This window comes from Cebus imitator, unplaced genomic scaffold (assembly GCF_001604975.1).
Source record: "Cebus imitator isolate Cc_AM_T3 unplaced genomic scaffold, Cebus_imitator-1.0 Scaffold158, whole genome shotgun sequence".
NCBI classification, from domain to species: Eukaryota; Metazoa; Chordata; class Mammalia; order Primates; family Cebidae; genus Cebus; species Cebus imitator.
The window spans coordinates 3,445,006-3,463,304 of NW_016107473.1; the positions used below are offsets into that span (position 1 = coordinate 3,445,006).

General features: G+C 39.6%; 1 protein-coding gene and 1 pseudogene across 2 annotated transcripts in view; both read left to right on the forward strand.

Annotated features, from left to right (window-relative positions):
• GPR180 (G protein-coupled receptor 180) overlaps positions 1–18,299 on the forward strand; it is a 37,277-nt gene that overhangs the window by 2,866 nt on the left and 16,112 nt on the right. For both annotated transcript variants that reach the window (XM_017543555.2, XM_017543554.2), the window contains exons 2-4: positions 4,420–5,005; positions 8,195–8,353; positions 15,095–15,295. In XM_017543555.2, coding sequence (XP_017399044.1) covers positions 4,861–5,005; positions 8,195–8,353; positions 15,095–15,295 — 505 coding nt within the window. In that variant the 5' untranslated portion in view covers positions 4,420–4,860. The remainder of the gene's footprint in view (positions 1–4,419; positions 5,006–8,194; positions 8,354–15,094; positions 15,296–18,299) is intronic.
• Positions 14,196–15,080, forward strand: LOC119473420 (annotated as a pseudogene).

Consider the following 18,299-nt stretch of genomic DNA (forward strand, 5'->3'; position numbering starts at 1 on the left):
TTCCCCCAATATAATGTTTGGCAAAGCTGAAAATGAATGGAAACATCCAGTATCATGTCACAACCTTTTTACAGGGCAAAGTGGTGATATATATGAAAATTTCAAATGTCCTTATTCTATGACCCCCCTAAATTCCATCATGTATAATATAGATAATTGTTCATAGCTGTATTGCTTGCAATAATGGAACACTGAAAATCATCTAAATGTGTTTTATAGCCTTTAAAAAGAATATACCAACATGGAATTAAAACCAAAATTGTAAGGTCTTTTAGGCTGACTGACAGTGCCATGGACTGCATGGTAACCTCTGTGACCTGCATGTATACCTCCAGATGAGTTCCTGGAAATAGAAAGTCTGAAGTAACTGAAAAACCACAAAAAGGGAAGAATTAGGCCCTGTGGCTGTTGGGAACCAGTTCAGGCCTGTGCCTGGGTGCCCCATGTCCCGGTGGTGCTGAGGGAGTGAGAAAAAGAAATAAAGACAAAGACACAAGAGCAGTTCACATGGGTCCAGGGGTCCAACGCACACTCTCGAGGGGTGACCTGCATGGGCACTGAGCTCTGGGCTCCACATGCTGTTTTCAGGTGTATACACTTGTTAATTCAGGGGTGAGGGAGCAGGGAGGGATGATCACGGGACCACTTGAAACCAAGGTGGGCAAGATAGCCAAGTGAGAGGCGTGGTCTGCAGTATTCAGTAGCAGACGTGATTCTTACGCAAACCTAGAACACTGAGTTTCTACCTCTGGTTGCTACCAAGGTGCATTTGCATCAGAAGCTTAGTGGATAAGGCACCACTAGGTTTGACCACACCCAATGCATCTATGGGCTTTTATCTCCAGAGCATTGTGGACACAGAGCAATCAAGATTATTCCATATTCTGAGAACCTAGGCAGAGCCTGTGGTGTTCTGGTAATCTCTGCCCTGCAAGGCTTTTTCCCCTTGCAAGCTCCCATCTGCAAAGACCCTCCTGGATCTTATGAGCAGAGGTCGCCTGCCTTCTCAGAGATATTGCATAAGCCCTCTTTACGAGACCCTCATGCAGACTCTATGTTGAGTAGGCATTCGTGGGACCAAAGCAATATTTCCTGCTCTGCAACCACCCCTCAGTATTCCATGGTTTTACAACGCTCTCAGGTGGTCTTTACCTTAGGCCTCCTATTGCCACTTGATTTCTATTTTACTACACCAATGTTTGATATATTTAACCGATATTATTTAACTAGAAGTAACATAGGTATGCCCTGGCCATCTTGACCCACAAGGGCAACTAATTAACTTGAGACATTCTTCTGTTGTTCCTTATTCCTACCTCAATTGATAAGGCAATTGGACTTTGTAACCAACTTTGGTCAACCTTGTGACTCCAGATCCTAAGACCCCCTCCCAGCTTGCAAAAACTGCCCTAAACTGTACCTTCTGTAACTTTCCACTGCCTACCCCAAACCTATAAAACCAACTCCTGTCCCACCTCCTGCCACTGACTCTCTTTTTAGACTCAGCCAGCCTGCACCTGGGTGAATAAACAGCCATGTTGCTTACACAAAGCCTGTTTGGGGGAAGTCCCTTCATTCAGAGCATGGTTTTATCAAAAATATCTTGCAGGCAGTATGTACAGTTTTTTTTCTGACCAGATTCCCCTCAACCATCCTTTATGATCTCCCCAAGTTGACCCAGGCAGGCCACAGAATGGAATCAGGCTGACTCTAGGCCAACTGAAGCCTCTTCGTGGGATTTAGAATTTGACTAAGGTATTAGTATAGTCTGGTTTCTCTACATGAATTCTGAGGTCCTACAAAGCTGGAACTTTTTGGTGGTCATGTTCTTTCAAAGTAATGGAGGAGCCCAAAAGCCTGTCCTCACAGTAAGAAAACCAGTTGATCGAGAAGAAAGAAAAGACAGGAGAGGCCTACCAGCATTCAAGGTCTGTGTTATGATTTTTTTCAGAAGCAATTTTATTCCTGTCCTTGGTTTACAAATGCCACATATATTTGTAAAGGGTTATTTGAAAGAATTCACCCTAAACTCTTAAAAGAAGTTACCTTTGGGGATGGGATTTAGGCAGGGAAAGGAGGATATGGGGACTTTTTTACTTTATACACTTTTTTTTGGTTTGTTTTTTAAGATGTAGTCTCTCTTTGTGGCCTAGACTGGAGCGCAGTGGCACAATCTTGGATCACTGCAACCTCTGCCTCCCAGATTCAAGCTATTCTTCCACCTCAACCTCCAAGTAGCTGGGATTACAAGCGTGTGCTACTACATTCACCTAGTTTTTATATTTTTAGTAGAGATGGGGTTTTGTTTGCCATGTTGGCCAGGCTGGTCTTGAACTCCTGACCTTAGGTGATCTGCCTGCCTTGGCTTCTCAAAGTGCTGAGATCACAAGCGTGAGCCACCAAGCCCAGCCTACTTTATATACTTTTGACTGTAAGTTTTTTTCTGAGTCACATGAATTACTTTTATAATAAAGAACCATTGCAGTTTTTTATCCAATTAATACTTCCAGCATATTCCTGGTCAGTCAGAAATACTGAAGATACTGGGTATATGGTAGGAGTGGTCTCTCAAGATTTTTTTTTTCTAAATAATGAGGTCTGTTGTGAGAACTTGCTTATATGTTATAGAAGCCTGTTGTTGAATGAAAATAATTTGCATACATGTATTCCTGAAATAATTTTGAGCTCCTACTTTTGTGACTGGTGGAGGGTCTTGACTGCAAATTGCTCAGGTTCTTGGCGTTTTGAACAAAGAATTAGACAAAACACACAAAAACGCAAGCAAAAAATGAAGCAGGGATTTATTGAAAATGAAAGTCCATGGCCAGGGGCTGTGGCTCACACCTGTAATCCCAGCACTTTGGGAGGCCTAGGTGGGTGTATTTCCTGAGGTCAGGAGTTCAAGATGAGCCTGATCAACACTGTGAAACTCCATCTCTACTAAAAAAAATACAAAAATTAGCTAGGTGTGGTGGTGCACACCTGTAACCCCAGCTACTCAGGAGGCTGACGCAGGAGAATCACTTCAACTTGGGAGGTGGAGGCTGCAGTGAGCTAAGATTGTGCCACTGAACCACAGCCTGGGTGACAGAGCAAGACTCTGTCTCAAAAAAAAAAAAAAAAAAAAAAGAAGAAGAAGAAAAGGAAGGTACACCCCTCAGTATGGGTCCAGAGCAGTGCTGAAGGGCCCAGATACAGAATCTTCTTGGGTCCAAACACCCCTGAGAGGTTTCTCATTGGCCACTTGACACGCACCTCATGTAAATGAGGCGGTGGACACAGTCGGTTACTCAAAGCAACTAATCAGAGGCTGAAGTGGAATTACAAAGGTCACACTCCTTTGCAAACATCTGATTGGTTGCAAAAAGCAATGTTACACAGTTACAAAGTTGCACTTCTATGCAAACAAAGACTCAGCTGGCCATCAGTCTGATTGGTTGGGAACAACCAATTTCTTATCTGCCTCGAGAAAAAGGTGGGGATTTGCAAAGGGGTAGCCTCTGGTCCTTTTGTTACTTAGGCGTGAAAAGGCCTTTTGTTCCCTGCCCCCAGACCCTATACTCCTTCCTCACTTTCATTAAGACAGGTATAGTCAGCGGGAGCTGACAGTATAGGCAGAGATTTCAGACGCATGAGTGGATACTTAAAGTGCATGAGTGCTCTGGTAGGGAAGTAAGAGATTCCGGTTCCAGAATTGGAGAGTTTGACATCTGGGGGTTTGAGAAAGATTCTTAAACTGCCTTGGGAAGGAGGCTTCTTAAAATGCCTTGGGAAGGAGGAGTAAAGGAGGAAAAGGAAGGTGAGGAGGTCCAGTGGGGAAACAAGCAGAAGTATTCCCGCCAGAGGGATCAGGAAGTGATATAGGCCTAGAAGGGGGAGCTTGGGAGTGTTCCTGAACAGATGGCGCTAAGGATGGAGATGAGAAAAAATTGACATTTGAGAGGCTGGAGAGCCATATTCTAGAGTTTGGGTTGTGTGCTAAAGGCGGTTGAGAATCCTTGAAGGCAAGTGCTGCAAATTGTTTCCTACTGTAGAGATGGACTGTAGCCAATTAGAGAGAATGAAGACTGGAGGGCGGTCTTTGCCATAGGCCGAGAAAGCGTTGGCCTGAGTAGGACTGCGGCTGCTGCTTCCCATCCTCACCAGAAGAGGGGCTAATCCAGACTCGTAATTGAATTGATTGAATGGAGGGGGAGGGCGCTACAATTGCCAGCGGTCTGGGCGGGCATGGATAATGTAATTTGAAAAGCCAGAGAACCTAGGAGGGAACAATCGGTTGGAGATGCCAAGAGAAGTCATGCGTTAAACTGTGGACATGCAGAGCTAAGTGTCTTTGAGACATTAAATCGGACACATCCTGTAGGTTATACAGGCACCGAGGGAGAAAAGCTGCTTACGAACACGGTTTTTTCTTTGCAGGTGTTTTCCTCTCTCGACCAGAAACGGTGCTGTCCTGGCGTTTCTGAAGTTTCTTCCGAATCCCACATGCCCCTCGAAGCCCCCGCGGACTCGTGCCAGCGGGCCGCCGCATGCGCAGTAGCACGACGTGCTCGGCGATGAGGAGGGGGATGAGTTTTCCGTAACCTGAAGCTACATCCTCCTGATTCCTCATTAAAGAAAAAGGCGGGAACTAGTCAAAACCCGGGGAGTGATGGGACGCTCGGAGCTGCTCGTCCCGCCCGTTTCGGCCTCTCATTGGTGAATGTCCGCGGCTCATGTCAGAGGAGCCCGCCTGATTGGCTCTCAGGCTCTAGGGGTGCAGCCCTCCAGCGCCGACCCCGCCTCCTCCAGCTGCCGACGTGGGGCGGGCAGCAGCCGGCGTTTGGGAGCCGCCGCCTCTGTGCGGAGCGGGAGGCGGGCATGGGGGGGCTGCGGCTGCTGGCAGTGGCCCTCACGTGCTGCTGGTGGCCACAGGGCAGCCAGGGTAAGACCCTGCGGGGCAGCTTCAGCAGCACCGCGGCCCAAGACGCCCAGGGCCAGCGCATCGGCCACTTCGAGTTCCACGGTAGGTCTGGGGGCGGGGAGAGGGATGAAGGCACCCTGGCCCTTCCCGCCGGCGGGGTCCGCCGGCCGCCCCTCCCCGGCTCCTCCCCGCCACGTTGGGCGAGGTCTGCGACTTCCCCAGCCTCACCTGGACCTCCAGCGTCGCCGCGGCTGCCGGGAATGGTGGGATGCGTTCCTTGCCAATCACGCTGATGCAGCTTCCCAGCCCGAGGCAGCTCAGCGACCTCTCGCCACTAGTGATCGTGGTCAGCACGTAGAAGCCGGTTTCCATTTCTCCAGCCCTCTCCTTGCAAATGAATGTGCAAATGAGTGGTCGGCCTCATCTTTCCAGATCCTTCCCCCAAAGAAGCACGTTTGCTCCCTCCTGTCTCGGCCACACTGTGTACACTGACGTACTATAGATGCGGGAGAATTAAAGCCTAGGAACTTAAATTTCCTTTTTTTATTTTTATTTTTTGAAGACCAATTTGCTGAGACCTACGTGCAGCAGAGTGGTTTTGGAAACCAAGTAAAACACCTGACAATGTAGTTGTCATATTGAACAGTTTGGTTACACGGCCACTAGTGCAGTAGATTTACTATAGGCGGTGAGGCCTAGAATTAAGTTGATGAAAATGCATTTAAGTAGCGTCCTGGAAGCTCCCTAATTTATATTCTGTGTGGCTTTTCTGAAATCAGAGCTGCATTTGATTCTTACCTTTTGGTCTCCCTAAAAAATCAGCAATTATTCCTTCAATAAATGAATTTGCAATTCATTCTAATTTTGGTCTCATTTGCACCCTCACTACTACTATGAATTTGACTAGTACTGTATTTCAATAATTATTTACTTTGATGACATTAGGATCTTTGGTTTGTACAGTCTTTAGCATTAAAAGATGCAGCGATGAACATCAGAATATTGGCCTAGAAAATATTCCTAGGAGAAGCCAATAGAAACTAGGAGCTACTTTGGTGAGAAAAGGAATTTAAAGTATTGGGAAATTACAGAATTGATGTAATAAAGGGAGGGGGTCCTGATTTTTTTGTTGTTAAGTTTTTAAGATAGCTGAGAAAAGGAATTTCAGCAACCCAGTTTTTCAAAATCCAATATAGAATATGTTTTGGGTGAATGAAGAAGAAACACTAGAAGCAGTTTTATTATTTTTGGTCACATTTTGAGTTTCCCAATCAATGGACTGTAATCTTACTTTGGGTATTGACAGCCACTATATTAAATGGCACAATATGGACAGTGTTGGAAAATCTGGGATGTACAGAAGACATGGATCATTACTTAGGACCAGCATAGAGGCTTGGATGACCTCATAGTTCATGATGATCATCTGATAAACATGGAGGAGGAACATTTACTAAATTGAGATTTCTCAAGACAGATTGGGGATAAGGTGTTTCAAGTACATTCATTCTTTTTCATATGTATAAAATAATATATGTATATTTAGTTATTACCAATTTTCATGAATCCCAATTCAGTAAATACTGAAATAATGAACTGTAACTCAGAATGCAATTTACAGTGTTAATTGGGCCTCAGAGTCACTTTTAAGACTTCGTAATATGTAATCACTTTATGTAAGAGACTTACACATTCTTTGATATATATACTGTATATTTAAATGTATTTAAAATATTTAATCAATGTAATTACAGTAACAAAAACATAGAAAACAAATTGTCCAGGAGAACAGAAGATCTTAAAATGAAAAGCGGTCTCCTGTCTTACCTCTCTCACCCAGTCCCTTTCTCTAGAGACAATAGCTTACTGCCATTTTTGTTCTGGGCCTTAAATGTAATTGGTGTGTGCAACCAGGTTCATTCTGTATTCATCTTACAACATGGGTTCTGAAAGTTCTCTTTTAAAAAAAAAAAAAAAATGGAAGAAGCTGGTTTCGGTGGGTGGCTCAAACCTGTAATCCCAGCACTTTGGGAGGTCAAGGTGGGTGGATCGCGAGGTCAGGAGATTGAGACCATCTGGCTAACACAGTGAAACCTCATCTCTACTAAAAACAAAAAATTAGCTGGGCATGGTGCCTACTGCTGATAATCCCAGTTACTCAGGAGGGTGAGGCAGGAGGATTGCTTGAACGAGGGAGGCAGAGGTTGCAGTGAGCCAAGATCGTGCCACTGCACTTCAGCCTGGGCAACAGAGCGAGATCCGTCTCAAATAAAATAAAATTAAAAGGCTATCCTGGTGAAACCTTGTCTTTCCTAAAAATGCAAAAATTAGCTAGGTGTGATGGCTCATGCCTGTAATGCTAGTTACTCTTACTTGGGAGGCTGTTGCAGGAGAATCTCTTGAACCTGGTAGGTGGAGGTTGCAGTGAGCCCAGATTGTGCCGCTGCATGCTGGCGTGAGTGACAGAGTAACACTCTGTCAAAAAAAATTTTTTTTGGCTCTGTCACCCAGGCTGGAGTGCAGTGGTGTGATTGAAGCTTAGTGCAGCCTCAGACTTCCAGGCTTAAGCCATCCTCCCATCTCAGCCTCCCAAGTAGCTGAGACTACAGGTTCAGCCACCAACACTAAGCCCAGCTAATTTTTTTTTTTCCAGTAGCAACAGGATCTTGCTTTGTTTCCCAGGCTGGTCTCAAACTCTTGGGCTCAAGGGATCTTCCCACTATGGCCTCCTAAAGCTCTGGGATTATGGGCGTGGCCACTGAGCCCTGCCCCTGAAAGTTCTTTTGTAAAACTCAGAGATACCAAATTTTATTTTAGGTATAATATGTCTACCCTAGAACACATACATTTAAACTTTCCTGCTATTAGCTATGTTTATTTTTTATATTAAGAGTATAATTAAATATTAACACCTATGTTATATTAAAAAACAGAAACTTTGCTGGGACATTTCTATAGGTTATGAATAAAATGTAAAACGTGTGAAGTGGTTGTTAAGTGTAGCAAAACTTTTAATACAGTGAATTGTTTGAATACCCCAGATATTGCCGTTTATTGAGTGAAATATTATCACTTAGCTGAATTACAAGGAAATACCACACATTAATTTGAATAATCTCTTGCATATGAATGTGGTGTTTATTCTGATGGGATTTACCTAGTTAAGCAAGATTTAAGAAGAATTGTGCTTCTTAAATTTCCATTTTGGTAAGTAGAGGTGTTGAGCTGTCCTCGTGTCTCAAGTTTCATGTTAAGACCGAACTAGTTGATAATTTTTGTTTTAATGTCAAGGTGACCATGCTCTTCTGTGTGTCAGAATCAACAACATAGCAGTAGCTGTTGGAAAAGAAGCTAAACTCTACCTGTTTCAAGCTCAGGAATGGCTAAAGCTACAGGAAAGCAGTCATGGTTATAGCTGTAGTGAAAAATTATCCAAAGCTCAGTTGACAAGTGAGTATGTCCTTTTTCCTTTGATCATTAGATATAGCTTTTTTCCTCCTAATGTTGAAATATTATACATTATGTACATACCAAGATGTTTCATGACAGCATACATCCCACTGTGATGACACTTTGTCTAGTACATTTTAAGCTGAGTTTCAAGGATGCCTTTTCCCTCTGTATCATTCATCATTTTCTGAAAAAAAAAGTTCCAGGTAATTTACAAAGGAATCCTTCATTCAGACTCTTTACAGTTTGCATAATTTGTGCCAATATGGAGGATAGACTCAGTGGCAGCATGAAATGAATGGTAACATTTGTTGAATGCTAATTATCTACCAGCACTGAGCTAAATGCTAAACATGTATTATCTTAGTTAATTGGATAATTTAGCTTGAGTGATGCTGTTTCACAACATGTCATTCGAACATGAGACTTAGTCATATGGTGATAGAATATGTCACTTTGATGCCCAGGTGTAGTCACCCACATAATCCCAGCACTTTGGGAGGCCAAGGTGGGCAGATCACCTGAGGTTGGGAGTTTGAGACCAGCCTGGCCAACATGGTGAAACCCTGTGTCTAATAAAAATACAAAAAAAAAACCCAAAAAAACTGGCATGGTGGCGCACACCTATAATCCCAGCTATTCAAGAGGCTGAGGCATGAGAATCGCTTGAACCTGGGAGGCAGAGGTTGCAATGAGCTGACATCACGCCACTGCACTCCAGCCTAGACGACAGAGTGAGACTTTGTCTCAAAAAAAAAAAAAAAAAAAAGTCCCTTTGAGATATACCAGTACCACATCATTTGTACATTTCTCAGTTTGCCTCTAGAGAGGCTGTACTTTTTAAATCTTAATCTAGGGGCTTAAATCCGTGATCCCATTCATTCTCATCAACACTGTTCCATGCATTAGGGTGTTAGCCATCCAGAGGAAGTGAAATTTTTTTAAAATACGGAAACAAAGGACATGTGCCATTTTTTCCATTTTGCATCTTGCAAGTTAATTAGTTGTAGGAGACATTAGGAATTTGAAGCATCCGTGAGGAAAAATGGGAATTATTCCTCTTCCCCTCTTTCCCCCCATTATTCAGGGACTCATCCATATATGGAACATGGTAGTCTCATCTTTTAGCCTAGTCTAGTGAAACATTCATTTCTAAACATCCATTCTTTATCTTAGCAGCTGTCTGATTCCCTTGTAAGGCAACTAGCTGGAACAGTGATAAGAGCAGAGGTCCCCACTCCTTGCCACCCATTGTGGGGATCTTTAATACAGATTTGTGAGATGACATTGTGAGAAGATAGTATCCTGAAAGATGAATGATTGGATTCAGATATCAAAGAGACAATTGCATAAAATTACTTTGACCCTGAATTCAAAACTTACCTGGGAAATGTATGCAGATTCTCATTCTCAGTTATCTCTTCCTTTCTCTGCCAATTTGCTCATCTAAGCGTTCCACATAAAATTTGCTAATCTAAGTGTTCCGCATATATGTATAAGGTCATGTCCTTCCGTTCCCAATTCCTCTAGTGTCTAACCTGAACTCACCATCTTCCCCATCCAGACCTGGTCCTCTTCCGGTGTTCCCTGTTTTAAGAGCTTGCACCACCATCCATCTAGTAAACAGTTGAGAAACAAGGGGTCTTCTAATACTCCCCTCTTTGACCTTTCTACCTCCCCCATCCATCAGTGTCTTGAGGATTTACTTCTGAATATCTCTTGAATTCATCTACTTGTCTTCCTCTCTACCCCCACTGTGTTTTTCCAAGTTGCCATAATCTCTTGCCTTTACTATCAACAGTCTCCTGCATGGCAATCCTATAGCCATGCTAGTCCCCCTTCTGTAACTAGATCTTTCTAAAGAGCAGATCTGGTTATGTTACATTCACTTTCTCACCACACCCTTAAAATAAATGGTTTCCCACTGCTCTTAGGACAAAGATAGGCTTCCTTAACCTGATCAAGCAAAGCTGTCGTAGACTGGCTGCTGCTTACCCCTCCATTTCATCTCAGGGCATTGCCCCACTCACTGCATTTTATTTCAGTGCCATCCTGAGCCTTGGCATAGGCTTTTGTCTTCAGCCTCCCCTCTGGCTCCTCCCTTGATTAAGTTAACACCTAAGTTTTTATAGCCTCTTGCTTTCCTGCACAGTCCTTACTGTAGTTATCACTTTACATTTTATTTATTTGTTATAAAATCAGTCAATGAGAGCAGTAGGGCTCTTTGGGTGTGTGCATTCACTGAGCACTTCCATTGTTTCATGAACTATGCTAGGCACTGTTGATATATCCGTGACCAAAATGCTGACACTCTCAGTCCTTAAGGCTGGTAGAGGTGACCAGAATGAAGGGGATCAATGTGAATAAATGTAAAATTGCAATTTTGATAAGTACTATGAATGCAAATTATATGGCACTATGAGAATGAGAATTTATGATACCTTGGTGAATAGTTAAGTTTTTACTAAGTATTTGTAGAATGAATAGTCATAGACCTTGATGCTTAAGGGCTTTTTGTTTGGTAGGTTGTTTGCTTTTTGTGTTTGGCGTCTCAAAGACTTTTTCTGTTTCCAATAAAAACTTACTAAGCAGTTTAAAGCTTTGAGCTATAGGAATATTGATTTGTTCTCTTATATAGTATTATATATACTTAAAAACATCATTTTTGTGTCAGTCATATTCCTGTATTCCCAGAACTTCTGTATACAGGGAGACAGTAAGGTGCAATGGGAAGACCATAAAACTGAGAATCATGCTAATGATTTATAACAATAATGTGTTATCTTTGAACCTCATTTTACTTATCTGTACAACAAGCAAGTTAGACTAGGTTTCCCTAAGGTTCATGATAGTTGCATAATACTGCCATTCTTATTCTAACTCTTAAGCATGGAGTTAATTATGTGTAGGACTACAACTTAACAAAACCTTCTGCTATTGTTTCTTTTTCTATTTTCTCATTCTTTTCTATGTTCTGTTGAGTGCGGAGGTATTTTTTAAAATTGTGGAATGAAAGATATCAGGAAACAGGAATTTGGGATTAGTGAAGGTTTTTTTGTCAAATTTCGGAGCCTAAAATAAATTTAGTACTGATTTCTATATATATTCTATATATTTCACCAGTTTTTTTTTTTCCAATAACAAAATCCAAATCTTAAGTCTCTAACTTTTATATATTAGTTGTCACATTTATAATATGTTATCTGGGAGCTTAGATACATTTAAACAAAAGGCATATCTTTAAATAAATGACTATGTAATAGTAACACATATTTAAGAATAATTCCTTATAGCAAGTGCTTTTCCTAGTTGTTAATAAGACTTAATAGCCTTTCACCTATTTGGTAGTGAGCTCGGTGACTATGTCCAGCTCCTACGTAAAACCCTGCTGCTGCTGTGTCCTATGAAAAGACCAGCAGATTTTAAAAATCTCACTGGTGAATGTTGCTTGACTCTCCCAAATTAATGTTTGAGAAATTATTTTTCAGTCATCTCTTTGTTCTGTCATAAAAATCTGACTTAAAAAATACTAAAAACTATTTTGTAGATTTTTAAAGCAAGCCAACAAGGCATTTAAAAGCACTGAAAATGATGAGTTTATATATTTCTATCTAAAATCTAACATGGAGATTCAGAGGAATTTTCTATCAGATTACAGGAGCTAAATATAATATTGTATATAAAACATTTCAGTGTTCTTTTTACATGTTATGCATATGATTCCTTTTGTAGTTTGGTATATTTTTAAAATCATTTAAAGGTGTTAGTATTTTAGTGTGTGTTTTGGTTAGCAGTATTCATTTCCTTTTATAATATGATTGGACAATTAGCTATTCAACACCATTCTCTGCAGTTCAAGTTTTGTTAATATTTGAGGTACTAATTACACCAGCATAGAATATGCATGCTGTGCTGTAGTCTTTTGTCTCAGAAACAATGAACACACAGTTTTGTCAAGAGGCTTGTTTCCCAGGCTTGCTGAAAAGAGAGCAAGACAAAAACTAAAGGCTGGTATCACTTTATGAAGCACACTTTTATTTCTGTTTGAAGTAAATCCACGTACGTAATTTAAAATGAAACATCAAAAGTATATTGGTAGAAGTGTGGTTTTTTTATATTATTTTATCTAAGAGAAAAAGTACAAATGATAAAAACAGTGACACAGCAGAGCCTTTATATAATGATGTCTGGATTATATAATTGCAAATTGCACATTTAAACAGTCTTTTTTCTGAATCATTTATTAAACATATATTAAATTCTTATTAAAAGACTTCAAATATTTAACAGAAACTAGAGTCTTTGCTACATTTTTCCAGAAGCTGTATGGTTAAAAAAAAAAGTAGTTTAAATGTCAACTAACTTACAGTAGACAAAAAAGCAATGCTATGGTTGTATTAATCAAATCCTCCTGTCCAATTTAACTACCAATGAAGGAAATTCCCATTTGTACTGTCCAAGTCCTCACAATTCAATCCTAACTACATCTGTATCTCATTCATAAAGACAATCTATAAATAACATTTTCCCAACTTTCTACTAGGAAAACTTCCCAACATACAGAGGAGTTGAAATTATAGTACAATCAGCATCTGTATATCCTCTGGTTAGACTGAATAATTATTAATATTTTGTTAAATTTGCTTTATGTTTATATGTATGTGATTTTTGTTTTAATTGAACCATATGAAAATAAGTAGCAGGTATCACGAACAGTTTGCCCCTCCATGCCTAAGCATACATCTCCTAAGAATAAGGACATTCATCTGTTTAACTGTCATACCCTAAGAAAATGAATAATTTTATAATGTCCTCTGAAGTCTATTCCATACATAAATTTCTGGTTACCTCAAGAAATGTCTTTTATTTATTTTAAAATTTTTTCTACAATTGATAAAAAGATTAAGACTAATTTGTCCTTAAATATTGACATGTTATGGGGGCAACCTGGAGTTGCGGATTAGAGCCGTCATAATACTGTTTTAAAAATACTTTGTTTAGAATCGTGCTTTTTACCTAACATTCCATGTACTTTTCATTTGACCCTCACACAAATTCTGAGCTAGACAGGGCAAATATCTTTATTTTACTATTGAAGAAACACATTTAGAGAGGTTATTTATTTGGTCATTTATTTGCTGAGTCACAAGGCCAAGACTTGCCCTTCTAACTGTACTACTCTTTGTTATACTCAAAACTTGAGACGCTCCTCCTCTAGGCAGCTTTGTGTTAGTGTTGGTCAGTGCCTCTTAGGTTAGGTTATATTCAGAAACCACAATTACTTTTGCACCAACCTAATAGTTTTAGATCCAGAAGGAATCTTCGATGTCATTTTGTGTTTCTCAGAAGGGAGTGCCGTTGGCATTTTAGGGGGAATAATTCTTTCCATGAGGTTGAACACAGCCCCCCTCCAAGTATAACCAGCTAATGTGACAAAAAATTGTCCCCTCACATTTTCAAATGCCCTGGAGGGAAGGAGATTACCCTGGATTGAGAATCATTTATTAGCATAACTACATTGTTTTAAAGAAAGGAAAAGCAGAATTGACATTTAGCAACTACGCTGTGACAGATACCATGCTAGGTGACATATAACTTAGTCCTTATATCAAGTCTTTGCTGTAGGTAGTATCTTCATTTACAGATGAAGAAAGTAAGGGTCATTGTTTATGTAACTTACCCAAGGTCACATAACAGTTAAGTATTGAAGCCAGGATTCAAACATACATCTGAATGATGTCACACACCCCCACCCCTGACTATATCATACTACTTCAAAAGATTTTAGAAAATCTTTTGAAAATATTAGCCATAGTTTTTAGATATAATGATTTCCTAAGTTGAATGCCCCATTTAAAATTTAACTCAAGTAATTTTCAAAAATGTCACTGTGATTGTTGCATAGCTTTGTGAATGTTCTTAATGCCATAGACAATACTTAAAAATGGTTAAAATGGTACATTTAGAAAGAAGTACAAAAATATCAACAGATTGTTTTGATACTCTGGGTGGTAAGAGTTGTATAGTTTTGTGTATAGTTTACCACAATAATTTTTTTGAATGTCATTAACCCACTTGGAAACTTTGAAAATATTGAAAATTAAAATTCAAAGTTTTGCCTGCCGAGACCAGGATGGCCCCAAGGTTCGGCACCTTCCTCAAGAATGCCTGGGCCAAGGAGCCAGTGCTGGTCGTGTGCTTCGTCATTGGGAGCCTCGCTATAATTCTGCTGCCACTTAGCCCCTACACCAAGTACTCCATCATGATCAGTGAGGCCTCGACCTACAACTAACAGTGCCTGTCACGATGATGGGAACATGCCCAGCATGCCCGGCCACCCCCAGGACCCCCAGGGCTCCAGCTTGGAGTGGCTGAAGAAACTGTGAGCACTTCCAGTGACAGGCGGCCCCTCCCATGGCTCCCAATAAAAATGTGAAAACAAAGCAAAACAAAATTTCAAAGTTTCAGTGAAGCCATTCTACTCACTTGTGCTTTATAGTCTTACTTTTATAGTGATTCCTTAGCAAAAAACATCATTTTTATCTCCTTTGCAGATAAATTCTGATTTATTCCATAAATATCTGATTTTTAAGACTGATTCCAAATACTACACAAGGTCTTGGATTTCTGAGGCAGTAAAAACTAAACCAAAGATTGTCCTAACCTCAAATTGGTTATATGACTCAAACAGCACATTTGAGAGTTTTGTTATGATAGGTGTTGTTTTCTTTCTCTTTAAAGTGACCATGAACCAGACTGAACATAATCTGACAGTGTCCCAGATTCCATCTCCGCAAACGTGGCATGTGTTTTATGCAGACAAGTATACATGCCAAGATGACAAGGAGAACTCTCAGGTGGAAGATATCCCATTTGAAATGGTGTTACTAAACACAGATGCTGAAGGGAATCCATTTGATCATTTTAGTGCTGGAGAATCCGGTAAGAATATGTATTTGACTATATCGTAAATTTAGGAGATGATTTATGCACAAACATATTCATGTTGTATTTTTAAAATAATGAAAGCAACCTATATGTGCAAAAGTAGAGAAGTGGTTAAATGAATCTTACAGCATTTTGATAGCCATAATATTAGTTTTTAAAAGCAGAGTATTATTCGAGTGTATTAAAACCTGCATAGAATAAAACAGAAGTACAAAAATATTAACAGATTGTTTTGATACTCTGGGTGGATAGAGTTGTATAGTTTTGTTTGTTTGTTTGCTTGTTTGTTTTGGCTCCTAGCAGGAAACAAGTTGTGTAGTTTTTAGTTTCTTCTATATATTCTAAATATTTTTGTTTTTATGATAACCTTGCATTATTTTTGTAAACAGAAAAATGGTAATAAATTGAACAATTTAAATTGATAACTCAATGATTAAATGAGATTAGAAACTGAACTACGTTGTATGGTTAACTCTTTACTAGGTTGTTTGAACAAATTTAGGGATTGCCTTCATTGAAGCTTACAACAATTCAGGAATGATCGGAGTCTATAATACTTCCCAGAATCATTTACTCATGTAAAATATTTCATCAAAATGTTGGATGACTGTCCTTTCCTACTGAAGTAAGATTCCTAGCCCCAGCAGAAGTGAATGACTTCTTATGATCATGATAAGCATGCTATGAAGTATAACTGATTTGTAAATGAACATGTTGGAATAAGGATTTGTAGGCCATCTGTCAAAAAAAAAGGGTTAAGGGTTTACCTCTTCCTGAGTTCATTGACTGTTTGAAAGAGTCAATCTACTCAAGAGAAAAATTTAATTCCATTGTATCCCACTGGCCATAGAATGGGGTGGGTGGAGGTGAGGCGGGAGTGAGGCCACTTTAGCTTAAACCGATTGTTTAGTTCAGAGCGTAAATTTGTCACATCTAGTTTAAGGTTATGAGGTTTAAAACAAAAATTCAGATGTTCACACCCAGAGACTCAAGATAGATTTGGTTTGGAGTGGAAGCCAGCTAATGAAAGCTTTAAAGCTGATTCGTACGTACAGAACACTGATCTAAAAGTCCATATTTCACATCGTTATAGTAGTGTGTTCTAAAATAGAGCCTTGAGGGATTCTTTCTACTCTGTAGCCTCAGGTATGGCATTTGTTTACAGGGGAAATCTTCAATTCATTTTAGAAACTTCTGCTAGTTTGTCTAATTATCTGCTCCAAGTAGGAAAAATTGATTTGCTATGCTTTTTACAGAGAATTGACTGTTACCACGTCTCAGAGGTTTGAATTAGAATAACCTGGTGCAAATAGCTGCAATTAATGTTACATGTTATTCTGGTTAAATTTTGTAATTTGTTTTCTTTCAAACCAATTGTGTATTTTATATCTACCAGACTTTGGTTAATCCTCTATTTTACAGAGTTGGTCTAGATTAAACAAAGTAAGGCAAGTGTGATGCCACTTGACAAAGTACTAAATAGAATTATAATACTTTAAGGTAAAATAAAACTGCCTCTTTAAAAGATTAGAATCCTTGTTAACTATGGTTGTACTCAAGTTAGAGACCAAGAAGTACCTAGAATCCTGAGAGCGTTATTACCTAAAGACATGTAGACTGCTTTTCACTGGAATATTACAGGCTCTGCTACATCTGCCATCTCACTGTTTTTAAGATTCCAGCAGCTATGTTCATTATTTTTTTCTTTTTCTTTAACTTTCACTACCCAAATCAAAAGGAACTGTGTTTATTCTTTAGTGCTATCCCTTTTACCCTCCATGCCCCAAAAGACAGTGGGTTGGAGCTTCCATTTAGCTTCAGTAATATGTTCCTGGTAACAGGTTTGAATGTTTTTGGCTTAAAGTAACAGAGAACCCTAATGCAAGTGGTGTAGACAGTAATGAAATGAATTGTCTTACACCGCAAGAAGTTTTGAGGCTTCTGCAGGGTGGTTTATTTAGCATCTCTCTACCCTGCTATCCTCAGACTATTAATGTTGTTCTTAAGCTAGCTTCCTCAAGTTCAAAGTTAGCCTTGGCAGTTCTGAGCATCATGTTTAGATGATGGCAAAATTCAGTATCTCTTGGGGAGGAAGCAAATCTTTCCCAGAAGCTTCCTATCACATTTCCTTTTTCAGATCTGGGTCATAGCATCATAAGAGAAATGTAAGTTGACATGGAAGAAAGAAGATAAAAGTAGACAAATCTGTCAAAAGGGTTAGGTTTACCTCCTACTGGCAAGGGTATGAGAATTTCCGATTGATTTAGACTAATCAGGATGTATCTTGAGACACTTGAGTGTGGGGGACCACTGGGGCTCTGAGATAAGGTAGGCGGGAATGTCTGTTCCAGGTGCTATCCGGGAACCCAAGGACTCTTTCCTCTCACCCTCTCCTCCTTTCTCATTTACCATCGTTTAGCTGGGACTGAATTTACCGAAGCTGTCCACTGAGTTTTCTTGCTACTTTATTTTGCCAATGCTGCTTCCTTTAAGCTTGAACCTTACACATTTTCTTACAAGTGTTCACCACCTGTTGTATGCTCATTAAGAGTATTTTTCTTCTTCACTGTATATTTTTTCGGTGTATATTGTCTTAAATATAAGATTTAACAATTAATTGTTCATTTAGTTAACAATTAGTTAATTTAACCACCTGTTTTAAAATTAGACTTTAATTTCAAAGTGAACAAAAGCAAAACAAAGTGAACACAAAGTGAGTTTAATTTCAAAGTGAACAATTTTTGCTTGTGGCAAATAAAGTTGGTAGCTGATGATCGAAAAAATAGACTTTTTTAAGAGATGACTTGTTTAAAAGATCATTGAGTACAGAGCTAGCATTTTATCTTTTTAGCATTTTATGAACAGGTTAAAGGTAAGAATCATCTAAAATTCAGTGAATAAAGTGTGGGACATGTCCCAGTTCAATTTATTTAATATGTCAATGAAATAATTTTTACGTTGGTTATAATGTTAGCTTTTTCTGGAAGATTAACTTTGA